The sequence below is a fragment of the Sturnus vulgaris genome, chromosome 2, assembly GCF_052056855.1.
Source record: "Sturnus vulgaris isolate bStuVul1 chromosome 2, bStuVul1.hap1, whole genome shotgun sequence".
Lineage (NCBI taxonomy): Eukaryota > Metazoa > Chordata > Aves > Passeriformes > Sturnidae > Sturnus > Sturnus vulgaris.
Genome location: NC_142244.1, coordinates 58,922,488 through 58,942,483, shown reverse-complemented (window position 1 = coordinate 58,942,483; position 19,996 = coordinate 58,922,488). Strand labels below are relative to the sequence as shown.

General features: G+C 41.1%; 1 protein-coding gene across 1 annotated transcript; it reads right to left on the bottom strand.

Moving 5' to 3' along the window:
- Nucleotides 1-709: 709 nt before the first annotated feature.
- NUFIP1 (nuclear FMR1 interacting protein 1) lies at nt 710-19,975 on the bottom strand. The gene is made up of 10 exons (XM_014895364.2): nt 19,377-19,975; nt 19,036-19,124; nt 17,811-17,915; nt 17,122-17,184; nt 16,734-16,810; nt 10,175-10,267; nt 6,361-6,623; nt 4,775-4,903; nt 3,694-3,926; nt 710-1,169 (listed from the first exon to the last, which is right to left on the bottom strand). The coding sequence occupies exons 1-10, from the start codon at nt 19,867-19,869 to the stop codon at nt 831-833; spliced, it is 1,884 nt and encodes a 627-aa protein (XP_014750850.2). The 5' UTR covers nt 19,870-19,975; the 3' UTR covers nt 710-830.
- Between the last annotated feature and the right edge of the window lie 21 nt (nt 19,976-19,996).

Sequence of the window (19,996 nt, the reverse complement as noted above, 5' to 3'; positions counted from 1 at the left end):
GAAGGCCAACTAATAAATTCCCAAAGTATATGCAAAAGGTAACTAGTAACTCTTGGTAGGCTTTCTAAACTTTGATAATGATACTGAGGGTTTGGATCAGGAGTTAATTTGTCAGGCAATAACTGTAACAGCAGTTAAAGCTCAAAATTGGGTACCTGAGGTCAATAAGCAACCCAGCACTGATGCAAGCAGTTATTGTATATTTATTTATTTATTTGTTAAATAAATAAAACTTGCACCCTCGTTTCCATTTCTCTGCTCAGTTAACAACTTAATTCAGGGTGGAAGAGGCTCCTGGTACAAGCAGTACTTTTTGAACCAGGTCAGTTATATCTTCCATATTTTACAGTGGACATACTATATTTATATTGGATATACCTTATAACAGCTGAAGTAAAAAAATGTGTGCTCTGAATTGCCATTTTGAAACTAGATTTAAATACTTCTGGACGCTCAAGATACTCCACACGCACACTGGACCATGACTCCACATAAGGAAGATCTATCCTACTTGACTCTGGGGATGGACTCCCACATGTTTCACAAGAAGGTAAGACGCTCAGAGCTCTGAAGCTCTAGAGCAGGGATCTGCACCTACTGCAGGTAAGGTCATACTCTGTTCCACTGCTGCCTTTGTGCCACGTGTAAATGGAATTACTCAACATGTTTTCCAAGGAAATGGCCACCTAGGGCAGAACAGATCAGCAAAGTGGTTTTAACAGCTCTCAGTATGCACTTTAATGATTTTTTTGTTACACTGATGTCTTTCAAAAAGCATCAGTTGGGTAGAAAATGTGAGCCTTTGCTTTACTGTCCATAACAGACATCCTCTATGGTGCTCCTTCACACTGAATTGATGGGGTTTCCCATGTGTCCTCATCTGCCAACTGAGCCATCTGTGAAGTCTGATCCACAGGTTCTTTCTCACCCTGGGCTATTAATAATGCATCTTCTTGTCCTCCTTCTAACTGAAGGTCAGAGCTACAAGAACAATTAGATTCATCGGGTTTGTCCATAGAAGGCTCTGCTGTAGGGGTAGAGGACTGTTCAGTTTCTGCTTCAGCCTGTGGTTCTGTTTTAAGATGAAGTCCAAACATGTTATTTCTGATGAGGTATCGAACACACTGCAAGATCACATTCCTTTCGTGTCGGATGTCCTGGGCCAGTAACTGGAAATTAAAAAAAAGAGAAGATGATGCACATTTCCCTCTATTGCTCTGTAGCTGATACTAGCATAGCAAGATATACTGATCTACTCAGTAATTTCCAGCATCTTTCGAGTTAAACAGTTGGCTCTGTCACACAGGTCCTGGACACATGGGGCTGGAGACTGCCATACCAGAGACAATGATGTTCTCATATCATGGACTGTAATACCAGGCCATGCATTCCAGTACCTCAGGGTAGCAGGTCCATTATAATTTTTCACACTTTCTGAGTTATACTGTATCTGCAATTTAATATCTCATGCATTTTTAATTTAAACCCCTTATGAGTAAAAGATAAATACAAGGAAAGGACATCTTTCATCAGGTACCACACCATGGGTATAAACAGCCCTAACTGGTTTGGGCTATAATACATACACCAACCTAATTCTAGTAGCTTAATCAAAGTGCTAGAGGCCTTCCTCATCCACTTTAATCTCACTGAAGTTCACTTTGGTAGTAGGAAAAAGAAAGGTATCAGCCAGAGAGCTGAATGAACCTTTTTCATTGCGAGTGTCAGCAGAACTAGCAGGATGAACAAACACAAAATCTGGGCCAAGTGGCTAAATCTGTAACTACCTGATCATTTGCAGGAGAGCTGTATTACACACTGCAGGAGATTTGGCTAAGTCTGGCTTGCAATGTCACTGATAAGCTTTTTTTCTTGTTACAAGTTTCAACGGTAGTTTAACCATCCACTTTTAAGTCTGAATATTTCTACTTAGATCAGTTGCTAAGAGGTGTTACAAGCAGCTGACATCTAAAATGAACCTTCAAGAACCTTCCATCTGAACAGATGTACTTCAGGGCAGACAAGAGACAGCACAGTGATGTTCTCTTTGTTTGACTGGGAGAAACTGGTGAATTCTCAAATAGCCAAATTACAGCCCAGTTGCACTGCAGCAGTCACCCTATCAGGAACTATATCTATTTAATTTTTTAATGCAGGGATGGGTATCAGTGAAGTGACAGTACACAAGCTTTTGATTTTGTCAGCATAGAGAATGACTAAATGCACATTAGTGTTTGCATGTCTACAATAAACATGTTTTAGTAGTGCCTGAGCTCACTGCTGAACGACTGCTGAGAGATACCTGCAGCTATTCTCCTTCCTCCCTGTCTTTTTTTAAAGAGCATCATTTCATTGATACCTTTTTTTAGCATTCTAATCCACTTTCTGGATCCATTTTGTAAAATTTCAACCTTGCTCCCTCTCAAGGTTTTCACACACTGACCATTTCTAATGACAGTGGAAATCTACCTGTAAACTCAAGCCCTCCTCTGTGATTCACGGCCACAGCACACATTCTTTAAAAACAACTCTTAGCAATTTGAAAAGGTGAAAACAACTCACTGAAATCCAATTTTAAAATGGACTACACTGGCAAGCTTCAACCCAGGTTTCCTATGTACTGCCAGCTTCTCTCAGCATGTGGGACTTCATCTGACTTTCTTCCAGAGTCGTCACTGCTTTGATCACCAACAACTTTGAAGAGCAAGTGATAAAGAGCATGCTTAGGGAGCTACACAAAGGACAAACACTCCCTTTTCAGTCACTAGAAACTTAAATTCTTGGCAGAAATGGTAGTATGTGCTAAAAAGACTGCTGAGGGATTTCTCCCACATCTGCAGTTTGAGATGTACCTTATCAGGTATCTCTTGCTGAAACATCCTGTGCTATTTCAAAGCTCTGATGTCAGTGGCACCCTGCTTTCTCCTGTGTTTTGCACACTGCAAGTTTTCCCTTGATGGAGAAGCTTTATGCTATTTATAGAATCACAAGGGTAATACTGCTTTTGAGTAACAAATCTAATAAAAGCTCCCAGGTTTTGTCGGAGCTTTCTAAAGGAAGCCAAATGGGCTGCTTTGCACTGCTACTGGGAAAACCTTGGACTCACCCTTACAAACCTCCTTCTACCTTTCTGAGACACCAACCTGCTGCTCTTCAAGGTGCTGTCCCTTCCTCAGACTGATCTAAATATGCCTACAGAAGAAACTTTTCTGCAAGCAGGTTGCAGCTCAACACCACTCTGTAGTTTAAGTCACCAACCCACTTCTCAACAAGATCTATTTGCATGTGTAAAAAGAACTGTGTGGTCCTCCAGCAGAGGAAGGTGGCTGAATAGCAAAGCTGGGAGCAAAAAGATCAGATCATGGCTGCTGGGATTACACACAAACAAAACCTACTGCATACTGCCACCGGGAAGACAGAGGAACAAAGGGTTTGTTCCTTGTGCAGCTCATTTCAGACACATGATTCAGTTGTCATCTCTTGCTTATGAAAGTCAGTCATTACCTGAATGCATGCCAGGGTATTTCCATTTGTCTATTAAAGCATCTTCACCTTCTCCAAGTGAAACGCTCACTTTACTGTTCTTAAGCCAGGTCCTGTGCTAACAGACTGCTCTAACTTCGCTCAGGGAAGAGGAGAAACACACACAAACAGTTCTACTCTTGCACAGGAGGCATTATTTTAGCCTCTTACCATTTCCAGCAGAGTTGGACGGCGCTTGGGAAGGCGAGGTAATGTTTTCCTGCCCCGCTTATCAGGCCTTCTGGGGGGATGTGCATTTGAATTCGAGCTCCTTAACGTCGTGCCTGCACATTCTGGGCGGTTTGGATTTGGTTTCTGACTCTGAGGAGCAGGAGTAGTTTGAGGCGTATTTCTGAGCACAGCCTGGTTTTTCTCAGCTTTTGTTGCAGTCTTGACAGGGAATTCTTAAAGAAAAAGAACACACTTTCATCTCAAACTTAAAAGCCTCTTCAACATGCTCATATCCCCATGCAATGGCAGTTCGTTAGTACTATTCTTGCTCAAACAACATGGTGTGAAGATGTTCAGGGTTTACTTGGAGGAAGGGAGGGGTCTCTTTTTAAATACAAAGAATAATCTCTAAACATTCACAGAAAGGAAAACAAGGTATTTCAATTCTACAGCACAAAAAGAAAAATAAAAGGAATAAGATCTGATTGAGATTTTCAAATCTCTGCCTTCTTATCACTTAAGAAGTACACTGCTTCACATTATAGCTTGCTGCAAATTTGGCTGCTGAGAAAATCATACAGTTAGGGCAGAGGATGCCCAAGTTCAATTCACTGTCTGCTAGATGCTAACTTTGGGTAGGCCACCCAGGGCAAGTAAGGCAGAGAAAATATTTGCAGCAATTCCTCACCACACACTGATGCAGACACTCAGAAAAACATAAAATCCAAGTAACAGAGAGTTCAAGTCCCACTGCAACACCCAGCAGCCTCCTATGGAAAAAGCCCTTAAGGATGTGGAAATTAGTTCACAATAACAGCTTTTTCCTGGCACTATTTGAACGTGATTAGAATCAAGACTGAAAACTGGTTCCTTATTTTCCCCCAACGAGGGGAGAAAAGGTTTGGGAAATTTGATGAAACACAACCTAATCAAAGACATTTTATGCCTCCTCTCTCAACCCAGGACATGCTGCTGAGAAAAGAACAGCAAAAAAAGCCACAGTCCTGCTTGCAGCCCCATCACTGCAGTGTGACACAGGGTAGAAGGGGAGAGGAGCAGAGCAGAGGTTGTTTCTACACACCTTCGGGCTCGCTGTCAGATGCACTGCCATAGTTGACCGACAGCGCGCTAAGGGCAGAGGTCACCTGCCTGGGGACAACTGTCATTCCCAGTCTCCCGTCTTCCTCAGCTGCCTCATCCTTGTCAGATTCTGCAGGGAAAGAAAAGGCAAGAGGGATTTTTCCCAACAATCCTGGCAATAGCCAGCCTTGCTGCTAAATGCCTGTTTCAGCACCACACACACCTGATGTCGGGCACCATTGCTCAGTGCTGTGGACTGACAGAAAGCCCTCCACACTTGTGTACCCTCTACAGATCACTGGTGGCAAACTGGTGCCTTCATTGCTTCATAATCCTGCCAGCAAAGCTGCTGAAACAAAAAGTGTCCTGAACACAAGCCTGAGCCTTCTGCTTCCTTCTTTGCATACCAAGTATAATTATAGGTTTTGTTATCAAGTGTAGGTAAAGAGAGAGAGAGGATTTCATAATATGTTTTGAAGTCTTGCTGGATTTAGTTCTGATATGGAAGAGAAGGCTTTAGAAGCCAATCAGGGGGAATTTAAAAAAAAGGAGAATCAAAAAGATGTGCCTATACAGTAAAATCATGGATTTGGGCTGTAATTTTTAAATTCTACCTAGTTGTATTGTGTTAATTATTATTTGTTCTGGCTATATTTCTCAATTGTATAAAAAGTTGCAACTAGCTTTAATAATGTGTAATAAGCAAGTACCACATTCCTTTTCTACCTACTGTAACAGAAGTCACTAGCTGCACTTTGGCATAATTAACCTTTTATCATTAAGTAAAATACAGATGCTGCAGGGAAATACAGATAATACTTAAGTTTCCCAACATACAAAGATTAATGGAATAAACAAATTGCATAGGGATGCTGAGTTCTTGTTCTCACTAATTGAAGATTATGTTTTCGAGAGGAAAAACTCAGCATCAGACATCTTTCCAGGGAATGCATTCTACCCTTGCTGCTAAAAATAGCTAGAGTATAAGTCAGCTTACATGCCATATTCTAGGAGTACTGCATCACTGCTGAATATATTATAAATAGTTAGATCTAAAGAATTTATATTGCTGCCAGCATGAGGAAACAAGACATGCTCACAAAAAAAAAAAAAACAAACAAAAAACCAAACCCAAAAAAACTTAAGCAGCAATACTTCAGAGAACGCACACATATGGAGAATATCAAGAGTAATAATATAGCAAAGAACCGAATTAAAAGTAAAATACTGACATTTTAACTAATTCACTTAACTCATACAAGGAAATCCATTTGTTTTCACTTTCTAAATACTGTTGTTTTCAAAACCACAAAGGGATATTTAACAGTCTTTGAAAATAATGTGGCTGTTAAAGTACTTCATTGTTCTTCCGGTTTTTTAAATATTTTATCTCACATGTTAATTTAGCAACCTAAGTTGGCGCTGCATGGCCTTTAGACTACTGTACAATATTTTCATCAGAACATGTAACTCTGCACACAGACGTAATGCAGACTTTCAAAAGGGTGACTAGGAAGCACAAAGTCTCAGCATCTAAACTTAAAACAACTATTTAAAATAATACTTCTCCAAGTTCATTCATCTTACCAACATCACCATTTGCCAGAAGACCAAGAGGGTCCACGTCTTTCTCATATGCTTGGTCTCCCAAAGCATTTTGCTTATCATGCTCCTTTTCACATGTGCTGTTTTCTGGTCCATTGGTTTCATTTTGAGTTATAGGTTCATGAAAATTGCTGCCATTTTTCCTAAATTTCTTCCAGAATGGGCGCCATTGTCTTTTTCTGTGTCTTCGTTGATGCCCAAGAGCCTCTCCATTTTCTGGAGGTTTCCACATCCCCTTCATTTTGCTGGAGAATAGAAACAGAAAGCTCATACAGATGATAAGCTATGAGAATAAAAACAACTGATGTAACCAAATGGCTCAGGCCCTTGTTTAAGGTTCAGCAACACAGAACGATGCCAGGACTTACACCAGCTCAGCTAACACGAGGTGACAGGCCATAAAATCAGTCACACCTCATCTCAGGCAGGGCAATGGGACAAAGCTGGAAACTGAATGAACAGTTTGAAGTTCATTACTTTTAGTTTTCAGTTTTCAACAAGGCCAAGGGCAGATGGGCTACGAAAGTTCCCTGATACAGCGTGCGGACATTTTCATTTCAAATAACAAAGTCAACAAATACCCTCTTCACTTAAGCATTAAAGTCATTCAAAACAGTAGCAACATGAAGTTAAAAGGAAAGCATCTACTGTAAACATTCTTTCACTGCTCAAGTCTCTTTTTTCTAGTTACAGCTCTGAGAAATATCTTGCACCAAATCCATTCAGCCATCTGACACCATCAGCTGCAATAACTACCCACTCCTTTCTCCAACTAACATGCTATTCATCTTTTTCATTCCAAGGAAAAGGAATAAAAGTAATGTCCATCAGGATAGTAAATTTTTTAAAACCTGAAACAAAACAGCAAGTCCTGAAATACAGGAAGAGCACAGTATGCTGGTTCCACTTATCTTTCATGGTTCCATTATCTTCCAGGTTATCCTATAAACACATGTTAATAGGAAGATACCTGGAAAGCTTAACAAAATCTAGTCGAATTCTATAGATACAAGAATAAATGCGAGCAAGAGAGAAAAGCAAATACAAAAGGGACAACCAAAGCTTCCTGAAAATATTTATTTCCAAGCAACATAAACTGAATTCAGCAAAACAAGACTGTAACTAACCATCACTGCATTACAAGAGCAAAAACTACACAAGATCTCCTGTCCTGAATGAGCCCCATTGTGGGTTCTGATCAGTCCTCCCTGCCTCAGCCTCACCTACAGCATAGCTGAGGTCCTATTATCCCTAGGCAACCACATGCCTCATCATGTGGGATGCTGTGCTCATGTGTGGCATCCTTCAAATCTTGCAGCAAGGAGTTAATATTTTTGATAAAGGACTTCTTTTTTGTTTGTCTTCATTCTGAGGTCTAAACAAACCATTTAGTACCCCATCCTTCTTGAGTTACAAGAAACAGTGTATATTCATTTTATTCACCTCTTCTACCTATGCCATTTTTCTAGGCCTCAATCATACAGCCTTTTCAAGCCACCTACTACTTCGCTTTTTCAGAAATGCTCCCATTACTAGCATTCCTCTCTTCCATGTTTTTCTGGCCTTACCAAGTCCTTCTTGAGAAGAGAACAAGGCCTGTCATAGCACTCAAAATGACTTTATATCACAACAAAACCTATTTAATTTCATTCTTCAGTCATTTCACTACAGTGTCTAATACTGATTGCTCATCCCTGATGGCATCACCCACCACACTGCTCTTGTGGCACAAGTGGCAAACCACTGCCTTCCTGTACATCAGTCCCTAACCCACAAAAGAAGGCTAATACTATCTCCTATGATTCAACTCCAACAAGTGGAAACTGGTTAAAAAGGTTAAAAACAACTTTCTAAATTCTCTGGGTCCTCAAACACCCCGAAAGCAACCTCAAGGTCAAAAACATGTCCCTGCAAACATCAGCCTGGCATCTGCCTTCCGCCATTCCCTCGTGGATGACATCCTGCTCTTCACTCTCCATTTAGAGGTCATGGAGAGCTGTGCACTATTACTTAGATATCCTGAGACACCAGACAAGCTTCCAAAGTGGTCCTTCTGCATCTCTGATCTCACACGCAGGGATACTGAGACTTACAACTTGCAAAGCATTTCAGAGAACCACAAATGGAAAGCACTGTGGAAGTGTTAAGCATCTAATCCTTTCTAAATCTCACTGAGCTATTTGCTTTAATAGTACAGCTTGCAAGGAACAAGCTGTATCCTATTTTTTCCTCACACATCAGTAAATTTGCCAGATAAGCACCAATTCCAGAATCCTTACTGCTGATATACAAAGCAGAAATGACAGCTTATGGACACTTCACTCACTTCTAGAGTGCTACTAGCTCAGGGGAGGGAGAGGAGAAAAAGAAGAGATTTGTAGAATCAACGAGAATAAAAAGTTGCTATGCAGAAGTAAACAACCTGCAATTTTGAGGGCTTTCTTTTTCCAGACAGTTTTCCAGATATAAAGCTACTAACAAATGTAACAGCATGGAATTGCTGATGGACATTTAAAATTACTTGATGCATCTGACTCGTGGCCACAAAAGTTAGCAAATAAAACCTGTAGACATCAAACAGTTTATTAATGTGACAAAAAAAATCCACCTTTGCTCCTAACAATCTCCAAACATAATATCATATATGTTTGCAGCTTTAGTTTCAATGCCCAGGTTTGGTTCCTGGGGAACAAAGCACTCCTGCAACTTTATATCCTTTGAAGGAACCTTTACTTCAGTCTTCTATAAACTTTTCATTTCAGTCATGAAAGGCAACTGGTTGGATGGGGGCAGGTAAGTCCTGGGTCTTCTGAAGCACATGCTGCAACTAGGTAATTTGCACTGTCCACATTTAATAAATTACACTAATTTCTTATTCTGCACTAGCTCAACCATTTTACCACAGTGCAAGTTTTGTTTTGTTTGCTGTCATCCCCTATACAAAAAGCTAGGCAAACCCCAGCTTCACTTCCATGTAGCAGAAAATGGCATTTAACAAGAGTCCCTTAGGACTGAGTCTGCTCCTGTCTTCCAGCTCAGTCATTCTAGTTTAAACAAGTGGTATTTTAGGAGTGTGGCTCATTATAACATTTTTAAAAAAAACAATCTTCCCACAGGTCCTAAAGCAGAGCCAATGAAGTTAGCAGGTTCCACCTAACAATGAAACTGAGAGAGAAGAACAAAACCATGCTGGAAAATAATTTATAAGGCAGAGAAGAGATAAAAATCCAAGATGTGTAAGTACTAGCTCAGTGCAATGGTAGCAGATAGAAGCAGCACTACTTAAGTTATAATGAAAACTATATAAAAATAAAGTTAAATCTTTCTCCTACCCTCCATCACCTTTATTTTTTTCCCCGTCTTCACTGGACTATTGATTCATCATCAGAAAGGAGAGAGAGTAAGAATAAAATCTCTGTTGGCCATTTTCAGGCAATAAAGGCTTAATCCATGTGGAATCATTATGTTGCATGACTTCTGTCCCTGTTACTACTTTTTCAGAGACCAAGGTTATGCTGATCTAACGAATGGTCACCAGAAAGTGGGTTTCTCAAACAAGTCAGAATACCATATTTTTAATGTAGTTACTGTTTCATTTAACTGAAATGGACTTTGGAGCAATATGAAGTAAACAAAAGAATATTACATCAGCAGTTTGTCAAATGGCCTGTCTTCCCTTAAAGGACAGCCAGATTCTGTATACAGTAGGAACAGTAAGTGCTGGGAGACAACAGTAAAAGAGCATACTTTTGAACTCAGTGGGAGGAAAGCAACAAGTTTGGTTCAAAACACTTACCCAAACTGCTGGGTAGTCAGCACTTCTCCCCTTTCCTCCTTCTGCGTCTGGATTTCCTTCTTCTTTTCAATGTTTGCCAACGTAGGAAAATTTCTAGAAGAAAAAAAATAGTTTCACTGGCTCTTAAAGGATTCACTGTAGTTTCTCAATTATCCCTTTATTAAGCCAGCTTCCTCTATAAACATTACAGATTTTTTTAAAATTTCAAGGAAGTTTAACACTGTTTCTTTCTTAAAAAGGCATTAGTGAGAAAAAGAAACCTGAGTGCATTTATGCTTACATATCCAGACACAACGAACAAGAACAAACAAAAAAAACCCCAAAAACAAAACAAAACAAAAAAAACAAAAAAAAACCAAAAAACCCAACAAAACAAAAAACAAACCAACAAAAAAATCTATCACATTAGCATTCTTAGATTTACCAAACCATCAAGCAAGGTACAGACAAACAGTTTGGTTATAGTCATGGACCCTCTCCTTGCTCCAACATATAACAGTATGATTTAGTCCTCCTATTTTATTCCTATGGAGCTTCAGCTGGATTATTTGAATGACATGCCTTTAGCAAGCTAACTGCTGAGCTCTTGTAAACTTTAAAAAAAAAAGTCATGTGAACAGCTTCTGGGTGCACAAGATTCCTTTAATGTGACAGGGAAAAGCATACAAGTTCCTTCTCAAGCAATATTCAGCATTGTGCCTGCACACTGACCTCAAGTTCACCAGAATTACTGCCCCATTTTAATTCTAGGTTCAAGAAAAATTGCCAAATCATGCAAATGAAAAGAAATCTACTGTTACAACCATCTCCCAAACCACCCTGTCTCTTCCATTCCCCAGCTGCCTTAACATCCATCCTTCCCTCCAGACAAATGCCTCGCTGGTTCTAACACGCAGAGCCTGGGCAGCAGGCTTTTTACCATCAAAGCCCAAAAACAGCTACACTACTTGCTCTGCAAACATTAGTTAGCTAAATGCCAGTGCTTTGAGATAAAGGTGGTAAATGAGAAACACATGCACACGCTTCCCCAGCTTCTGCATAGAAACACAAATTATAAATATTTGATGTCTATTAAAACGGAGTAAAGAGAAACGTAGAACAGCTTCTCACTAAAAATAGCTATCAAAAAAGACATGTATCTTTCTTTAAATATTTAATCTTATCATATGCATTTCCCCCTTATTACAGCATGAATGCCAAGTGTCACATTGATTCAAGACAGCTTCAACCATATACCAAGGGAAAAAGAGAAGCATTTTCTACAAGACAAACCTAAACACACTACAGAACTTGTCTCCTTTAAGAGGATTTGAACATGAGCTGTCAACATCTATTTTCTTTGGATTTCTCCCAGAAATCTGCCATACAGCTCCAGAGAGCACAGGGATGTGATGTTTTACCTCCACTCTTCCCTGTTAGTTAGATTCGTTCATCCATGTTACAACACTCCCAGCACACTGCAAATGTGCAGTGAACTCTTTAATCACAAAAGCTTCGCACTGACAAAGACCCCTGCGCTCCACAGTTTTAGGAGAAGGTGCTTTCCTTCAAACACAAAGGCTCCCAGGAGGATAGCAAGCTATCAAACAAGTAGTTATGCTCAAAAAATCCCCAAGCTTATTGTAGAGATTGCGGGGGGTGTGGGGTGTGTTTTAAATATAAAGGAAGACCCTAAATACTAGAGCAAAGGAGTCTTCAAATGCTCCGGCACTTATGCTGATTAAAGACATATTCAGACATGCTCTCACAATACGATTTGAGACATGAATGCCTCCCACTTTCATTCCTGTGAGTTACCACTCCCTCCACGAGCCACCGTAATGGACTGCACCAACGCTTCCAGTTCCATTTACTGCCAAGACTGACAGATTTCTCCTAAACCAGAGTTCCAGCTGACACAGGCAGTAACTGACAGCTGGCGAGAGCTCAAGTCACAAGTCCCAGTATGCCTGCAGAAGCACATCTGAAGGCATCTGTAGTGGCTGTGTTTATTTTCTCCACCTCTTCTCAAATGTTAAATGGCATTTTACTCATTGCCTTTACCTCATGCCTTTACTGACTGAGTCTCTCCACATAAAAGCCCATATGCTTAAATCTCAAGAGCTGACTTGGGTTTGCACCCTGCCAAGCCCTCCTCCTCTCCTAAGAAAATGATGTTCCTAAAATGTTACCTACAAACACAACTGGAAGTAGAAGTACCCCAGCACTTAGGCCTTGCAAACAACTTGACAGAGCTTGAATACAAACAGCTTCATCAGTCCTCACAGGGCTTTACAAACCTAAGCAATTTATTGTAAAAGGGAGTTAAACCAGGATGTGATGGTCTGGCACAGCAGATTTCATAAAGCCAGTACAGCCTGAGAAGGCAGCCCTCTTTCATAGCAGCTGCAGTTCCCAACTGTACACACTTCTACAACCCAAAGTTTTTCAAAATAAATTGCTAATACCAGGAAATAGCTTTTCAGGCTAAGAGGAGTATATTAAATATATCCCAACAAAGTGAGACATGCAGGTAAAGGACACCGTAAAGCCTCAAGAGACAGGGAGCTGTGACACTGAGCTTAATCAACAACACGTGTGTCTTACCAAATAGATTTTTTTCCAATAAATGAGCACACAAGCCAGAGCCATGCATTTTTTTTATAGGCCAGTATACTTTATCTTGCTCTCATAAATATTGAAGTAAAGCAGCTCTTAGTGAGCAGTGAAGAAACAGAGCTTTGCCAACATCTAACAGAAAAAAGACCTGTTTCTATAGCAGTTTACACAATGAATTCCTGAGTCAAGAGCTATACAAGTTCATAATTTTTATAGGAACAGCACTGTGAGCAAAATGCCTCAATAATTTCTTGAGCTGGTCTTAATTGCATATGCACAGCCAACAGCAAAGGAGACATGGACGGCCCAAAGGGAACAAAAATGACCCAAGAGAGCTGCTAAAATATTGGCTTAACTTTCCCACATCTGATTTAACCATATGTTAGATGAGGCAGTTTTATTGCTAATCTATCCCAGCAGATCAGAGTAAACTTCATTGTATCTATGTTTACCTTGATCTACTGACACATCCCTTCTACTTTGCTTTGTCTTCTCTACTTTCACCAAGTTATAAAAAATTATCTTCCATATTACACACTTCACTACTATGAACGCAACACCAGGGAGGATTCCAAACTACTCTAGGATTATCATTATGCAACTAAAAAACCACCAATTAATTAAAAGTGATGTGGTTAACAGTACTAGACTTCAAGCACTAAGCACATGCTCAGTCTGTGAGATACATTGCAAGGAAATACAACAGACAATTCCTATCTGAACAAACCAATGCCAAGAGATTAAAGAAAGCAGGGCAGAAAGGGGAGAATTTACAAGTAACACACAAGCTCAAGAAAATTCCCCAGTGTTATATTAGGAGCTAAGCAAAAGTAAGTTTAACGATTCACTTTAACACTAGAGTGGCCCTGCCACATTCTTACTAATAACCATTGCTCAAGAAATGTTGGTGAGAAACAGATGGGCTGGCAGGACCCAGATCTCACTTGTGGAGTAGGGAAGACAGCAATACCTCATTCTGACACATTAAGGAAATGCATTGCAGATAATTCTCTTTAAGATCATGTTAAAGAAAAAATATGCTGAAGACAGCACATTTCTCAACACTTGGAAGGGACAGGACAAATCAAAACAAGGAAAGTTGATGTCAGACTTCACAACCATCTGTCTGCAAAACACAGGGAAACCCTGAGATCCCACGGAACTTCATCTCTATTGCTCTTTGCTTAATTAGATTTCTTGGCTCAGCAGGTTCAACAGGAAAACAGCATTCCGACCCAGCATGCTTCATCCAGAGATACTCTTTATCAGCTCTCCTCCTCCTCTTTCCTCTCTGAGAGTGAGGCTGTACTTTAAACACAAGCTCTTTCTTGAAGATTTTAAGCAGGATACACAATTGAGCAACACAGCAGCTAATTAAGAAGAAAAATCTCAACTCTGCAAGTAATTATTTATAACGGCTGAAGGAACAAGCAAGACAGGATGCAGCATGGAAACACATATATTAAATCACTGCAACCTAATTAGAAACAAACTATTAATGACCTAAAAAGATTCATTCTCAGCTTTGACTGGAGCTTCTAGAAAGAAAAAGGTTTTTTCCTGTCACCATAAACCAAAACTGCTTAATAGCTCAGACTCCCTCTGGTGTCCCTTTTTTCTGTACAATGCAATGTGTACTGTGAGTCAACAACAGAACTTCAGTACTAAACTGATGCTTTGCTGGTGACCCAATTAATGCTGCACAAAAGTTCCAGCTGGCTTTCTCTCCCTGCCTGCTTCCCACCCCCTCTACTTTTTTTTTTTGTAATTAAAAAAAGAAGGATGCTCATAGAGCTTCCTTGCTGTACAAAGAGTAACAAAAGCCACCCAGGTAGTCATTCTACACCCGTCCATCACGGCTAAATAGGATGCCCACAGAAGGCCTGAAGCACCAAGATGAGGCACTACTCCATCTAGTGGCCTTGGCTCAGACAGTCCTAATCCCATTTTGCCTTTTCTGCTTGGTGGCCGTGACCATGAGACTTTATTTCCTTTGATTTTACTGTGCTGCAGCGAGCTTTCAGCAATGCTGTATCACAACCAAATTATATTCATCTGTAAAACCAACATGAGATCCTTCAAAAGCTCAGCAAAACCATCTCAGGCAGATCATCACCCTTACAACTAAGTGTAGTTAAAGTCTGCTGTGATTTGCAGCACCCACTCCCCACACAAACAATATCTTATCCATAATACTACATTCAATTCCCACTACCCTAATATTCTAGTAGAGCACATCCTGACATATACACCTTAAACATCACTTCAACCCTTAAACCTCAGCATCAGCTGCTAGACAGGAACTCTCCTGAACACTTCCCAAAACAGAGAAATATATGAAAAGTTGAAAATGAATAGCAAAGCCTCTCAGAGACTGCATACGAGTATGGGTCATCTTCCTTGGAGCTACCTAATTTTAGAAAATCAAGTCACCAAAAAAACACAACAGCAATATGTAGACTGAAAACAAATAAAAACCAAGCCCTCAAGCACCTCTTGAATAAAAGGAAACCTTGGAAGGAAAACTAACCTAGCACCAAAACTTGCCTAATCTAACAACAAACTTACATTTGCACAGATCACAACCAATTTTTGTCTAGTTAACGATGGTATTTAAAAAATGGGAGAAAATCATCTCTTGTTTCTGTATCAAAAAAGCTTTTTTTTTTTAAGAACCTATGGATTATTTTAATTTGTAAAAAATGAACAGCAGGTGCAACAGTTGACTGCTGTGATGTGCTGACATAGTGGTAAGACTTCCCTTTGCCTTTCTGAAATTTGCAGAAAAAGCTGAAACCATGTCAAAATAAAAATTAAAACCTCCAAGAATGAAATTATATGGGGAGAAATTTTCCTTCTCCATACAGGAAAAAATGGATGGGAGGCAATTAAAAAATTCTACAATGAATTCCATCCATTTTTCTTTTTCAACAAAAACAGTGCAAAAACATATTAAAGGAAGTGAAGTCCAAAGCAAGAACACAAACATTGCCTTTTGACATGGATGCAAGGTGGATACATCAGTAAGATTCCATCAGACCACTGGGTTTATTTTCACAAAAAAAAACCCCATGTGACTGCCCTAACGTATCATCACTGATCTCAAAATTAAATTTATATCATTCCCCATTCTGCATATAGGACTTCTTCTTGCTCATGGAAACAAAACTCATGATTTAATCACTTGCAAGACTATATTCTAAATTATGAATAGATGTGAGGAAAGCCTGCAGCATCTTTCTCCTGCTAGGAAAGTCTAAATTTTAATCCATTGAATTCTGAAGGAAAAAAATAAATTTGGGAGATAAATACTTCAACCCCGTCAACATAAAAAACTTACACCCTGTTACATTACAGGATAAGAAACAGTGAAAAATACTTCTTATTGGAGAATTTTACCTTGCACCCTGCATACAATGTAAGTTAGACTGCCTGAGAACGTATCATTCATGGTTTCTGTTCTCTTTCACTAGAAGAGCATCACGGAAAAGCAACACAGAAAGCTCTTAAGAAATTAAGAAAACTCCCTGGTGTGGTCTACTGGGACAACTTAAACTAGGGAAATCTGCACATAGTATTACAATTATAGTCAGTAAAATAGTTCCAGGTTTTTTAAGCTATTAAAAACCACCACACAAACACCTCTGACCTAAAATGTGATCAGGCTAAAAAGAATGAGATGTTCACCTAACCTGGGGTACCACATCAAGCACCTGGGAAAGCTGTTCCCTTTCTCAGCTGATACTTTGCCTGCTATTACAATCTTCTAAATTATTATAGTCTCTGCAGCTCACATTCTCCTGGCTCAGTGACCTGACAGAAATTACTGCTGCAGGAGTTTTGCAGCATCAATGGAAGAGCAGAAACAAGTCAAGTGCTGCTCCTGACCTTCAGCTAATGCCATCTAACGCTCCCAACAGGAAAAATACAGTAAAACATATCCATAGGCCACAAGTCTTACCTTTTTCTTTCTTCTCTCCATCTAGCAATCTCTTCTGGACTATCTAATTTTATTCTTTTAGCACCAGGTGCATGTGCCTAAGGAAAAAGTATTTCACAGGTGTTTAAAAGAGGAAGGAAAAAACCCACTAGTTAAAAAAAGACAACATCATTATGTCAGGTATTGTGGTATCACACTCTTTTCATCTCCAAAACTGGTGAGACAGCACACAGAGATGATAAAATGAATCCATTAAGAAAACTCCATAGTATTTAACGTATTTTCATCCACAATATTGTCTTGATACATTTTCTTTCCAGGTGAATGAAAGGAAACCACTGAAGAATGAGAAAAGGGGCTATTGTAAAGACATCACAGACTCTTATTTTGGGCCCAGGGGGTTACCTACATTCTTCCAGTGTATCTGAACGATCTTCTCATGGGCACTGAAATTGCAACCTTCTTCTGAGCACTGCAAGAGAAGAGGGTAAATTTAAAACATACCAATTTACACAATTATACAAGCTTCTGAGCACACTTCAAATAAACTCAGTGCCAGTTGCCTGTACAGTTTGTTGCTCAGACTGCATAAGCTACCCAGTTTGCTACCAAAGGTGATTGTACAAACAGCAAGCAGGGATAATGTACTTTTAAATTTCATCTGGTTTTAGACCAACCAGTGTAGGCACTATATCTGATACCCAAAGAGAAAGTGAATTTTACCTAAGATAAAAATTTGCAAGACTCTTCAATTTCAAATTTTGATACTTGCAAATTTTGATAATTTTCAATAAAGGAAATTTTTTAAATGTTTCCACACAAAAATAGTACGTGCTATAGTGATGTCAATGAATAATTCCTATGACTTAGCAATACCTTGCAAGAAAAACAGTTTAACAGGCTTCAGTAATAAAACCAAAAATACAACTAAAGCCTCCCCTACATAGGGCATTCAGGAAAAAAATCCCTCACTAATATTTGACATAGCTCTGGAATCTCTTTGCTATGTCCTCTGTTCAAAGAGTGACTATAACTAAGTGCTTGTCAGGCAAAAAGGAAAAAATTCAAGTGTGAATAAAAGAAGCCAAACTCATTAACCTGTTTATGCTGTGAAATGTGTTCATCATACTTCTCCTGGTTTTTATAGCCACGGTCACAGGTATCACAGTAATGAGAGAAAACAGGCTCTTTTTTCTTTTTGGTCTGAAAAAAAGAAAAAAAAAAGAAGAAATAATCTCATGATTGCAGTTACAAGATATTCCTGTATTTAGTTAGTCATGAAACACTATTAGTATTTTTGTTAGTAAAGCAATTATGTGTTTCAAAAGCTTCAGAGATAAGCTAACATAATACGGAAGTTAAGTTCAATTTACTCATCTTCTAAACAAAGTGCCCTGCACTCAGCTCTTCACACTACCACCTTTCAAACAATTATTGCTTCTGCAAATACACCCGTCTGCTGGCACGCACTTCCCGAGAGCTGTGAGATTTAGGCTAAAGCCCTATGTCTCTTCCCTCCCAAGACAGACCATGGCTCCTGTGACATGTACAAGCTCAGAGGGCAGCACAGACCCTTCCTTCTCCCCCTACAAACATCAGTGTCATCTGGCTAGCTGACCTTGACCATGTGACAGAGCACTAATGCAATTTAGGTAGTTGAGCATCACTCAACTGAGATGTGAAGTGACAAAAACCTGTGTAAGGATTTGGTTGACATGTATCTTTCAAGAGTTATGGACTGTCACATGTTTGCTCTCTTCTAAGAGCAAGCATGTTAGACAGGAGAATTGGATAGTGCCTTGGGCCAAGTCATGTAACACTGAACACCATCACAGAATGGTTTGGGTGGGAAGGGACCTTCCAAGATCATCTGGTTCCAACCCCCCCCACCACAGGTAGGGACAATCTATGACTAGATCAGGCTGCTCAAAGCCCCATTCAATCTGGCCTTCAACACTTCCAGGGATGGGCCAGTCACAGCTTCTCTGGGCTATCTGTGCCAGTATCTCATCCCCTTCATAGTAAAAAAAGTCTTCCTTATGTACAATATAAATCTACTCTGCTTCAATCTAAAACCATCACTCCTTGTTCTATCACTACAGGCCATACTATAAAGTCTGTCCCCATCTTTCTCCTAAGTTCCCTCGAAGTGTTGAAAGGATGCTGCACGGGTCTACCTGAAGCCTTCTCCAGGCTGAACAACCCCAGCTCTCTCAGCCCTCCCAGGAGAGGTGCTCTCCCGCCCCGATAATTTTCGTGGCCTTTCCCTGGACCCACTCCAACACGTACACATCTCTCTTGCACTGGGGACCCCACTCCATACCTTTGGCTTGTTATTTTCTTCTGGGCAATGTTTACTAAACGCAGGCGCTTGCTTGCCCTGCCATTTCTGGGAGAAATTACCATTTCCACCTTCAGAACAGAGGAAAAAAAAAAAGATGAGCCATTCACAGATACAGCTGGTAAAACACCTCCCCCTTCCCACCTCGGTAGGCAACAGAGAAGGATCTAGGGCAGAGAAAAGAGCGGGCTGCGTGACCAACATGCTTGGAGGAGAGTCCTGCAACCCCAAGGGTTCGGGACAGCCCCGGGGCCCGTGCCTGCGTGGCACGGGAAGGAGCCCACGGGCCCAAGAGAGGCTTCTCCCCCGCCCCTGGCCCTCACCAGCGTGCGGGCCCTGCGGGCGCGCTCCGTAGGCCGGCGGGAACCAGGCGGCCGGCGGCGTGTAGCTCTGAGGGGGAAGGAAGCTCTCGGGCTGCGGGTAGCTCTGAGCCGGCGGGTAGCCCTCGGCGGGCTGGGGGTAGCCCTCGGGCTGCGAGTAGTTCTGGGCAGGCTGGGGATAGCTCTCGGCAGGCTGGGAGTAGCTCTCGGCGGGAGGGATGCTCTGGGCGGGATCCGAGTAGCTCTCAGCGGGCTGGTAGCTGTCGGCGGGTTGCGAGTAGGACTCGGCGGGCTGGGAGTAGTTCTTGGGCTGCGAGTAGGACTCGGCGGACGCGTAGGTGCTGTCGGGCGGAGGGTAGCGGCCGGGCGGGGGGAAGGGCACGGGGGCAGCCCAGAAGCTCGCGTCCCAGGAGGGCGGCGGGCAAAAGAAGGGCGGCGGGATGCCCGGTGGGGGCAGCCCTGGCGGAGGCGGCGGGTACCAGGCGAAGGGGTTCATGTCGGGCCCGGAGAGGCCGCTCGGGTACGGACCCCGCTCCGCGCTGCGCTCGCACCACCACGTGGGGCCCTCCGGCGGCGGCCGCTGAAGGCGTCACGTCCGGTCTGAGGAAGGGGAACCCTCCCTC

Coding starts and splice junctions, on each gene's coding strand:
- NUFIP1 (XM_014895364.2), bottom strand. CDS start 19,869: ATGAACCCCTTCGCCTGGTACCCGCCGCCTCCGCCAGGGCTGCCCCCA. Junction 4,904..6,360: donor TCTGGCAAATGGTGATGTTG/GTAAGATGAATG, acceptor CTTTCCCTGCAG/AATCTGACAAGGATGAGGCA. Junction 3,927..4,774: donor ATCTGACAGCGAGCCCGAAG/GTGTGTAGAAAC, acceptor TTTTTCTTTAAG/AATTCCCTGTCAAGACTGCA.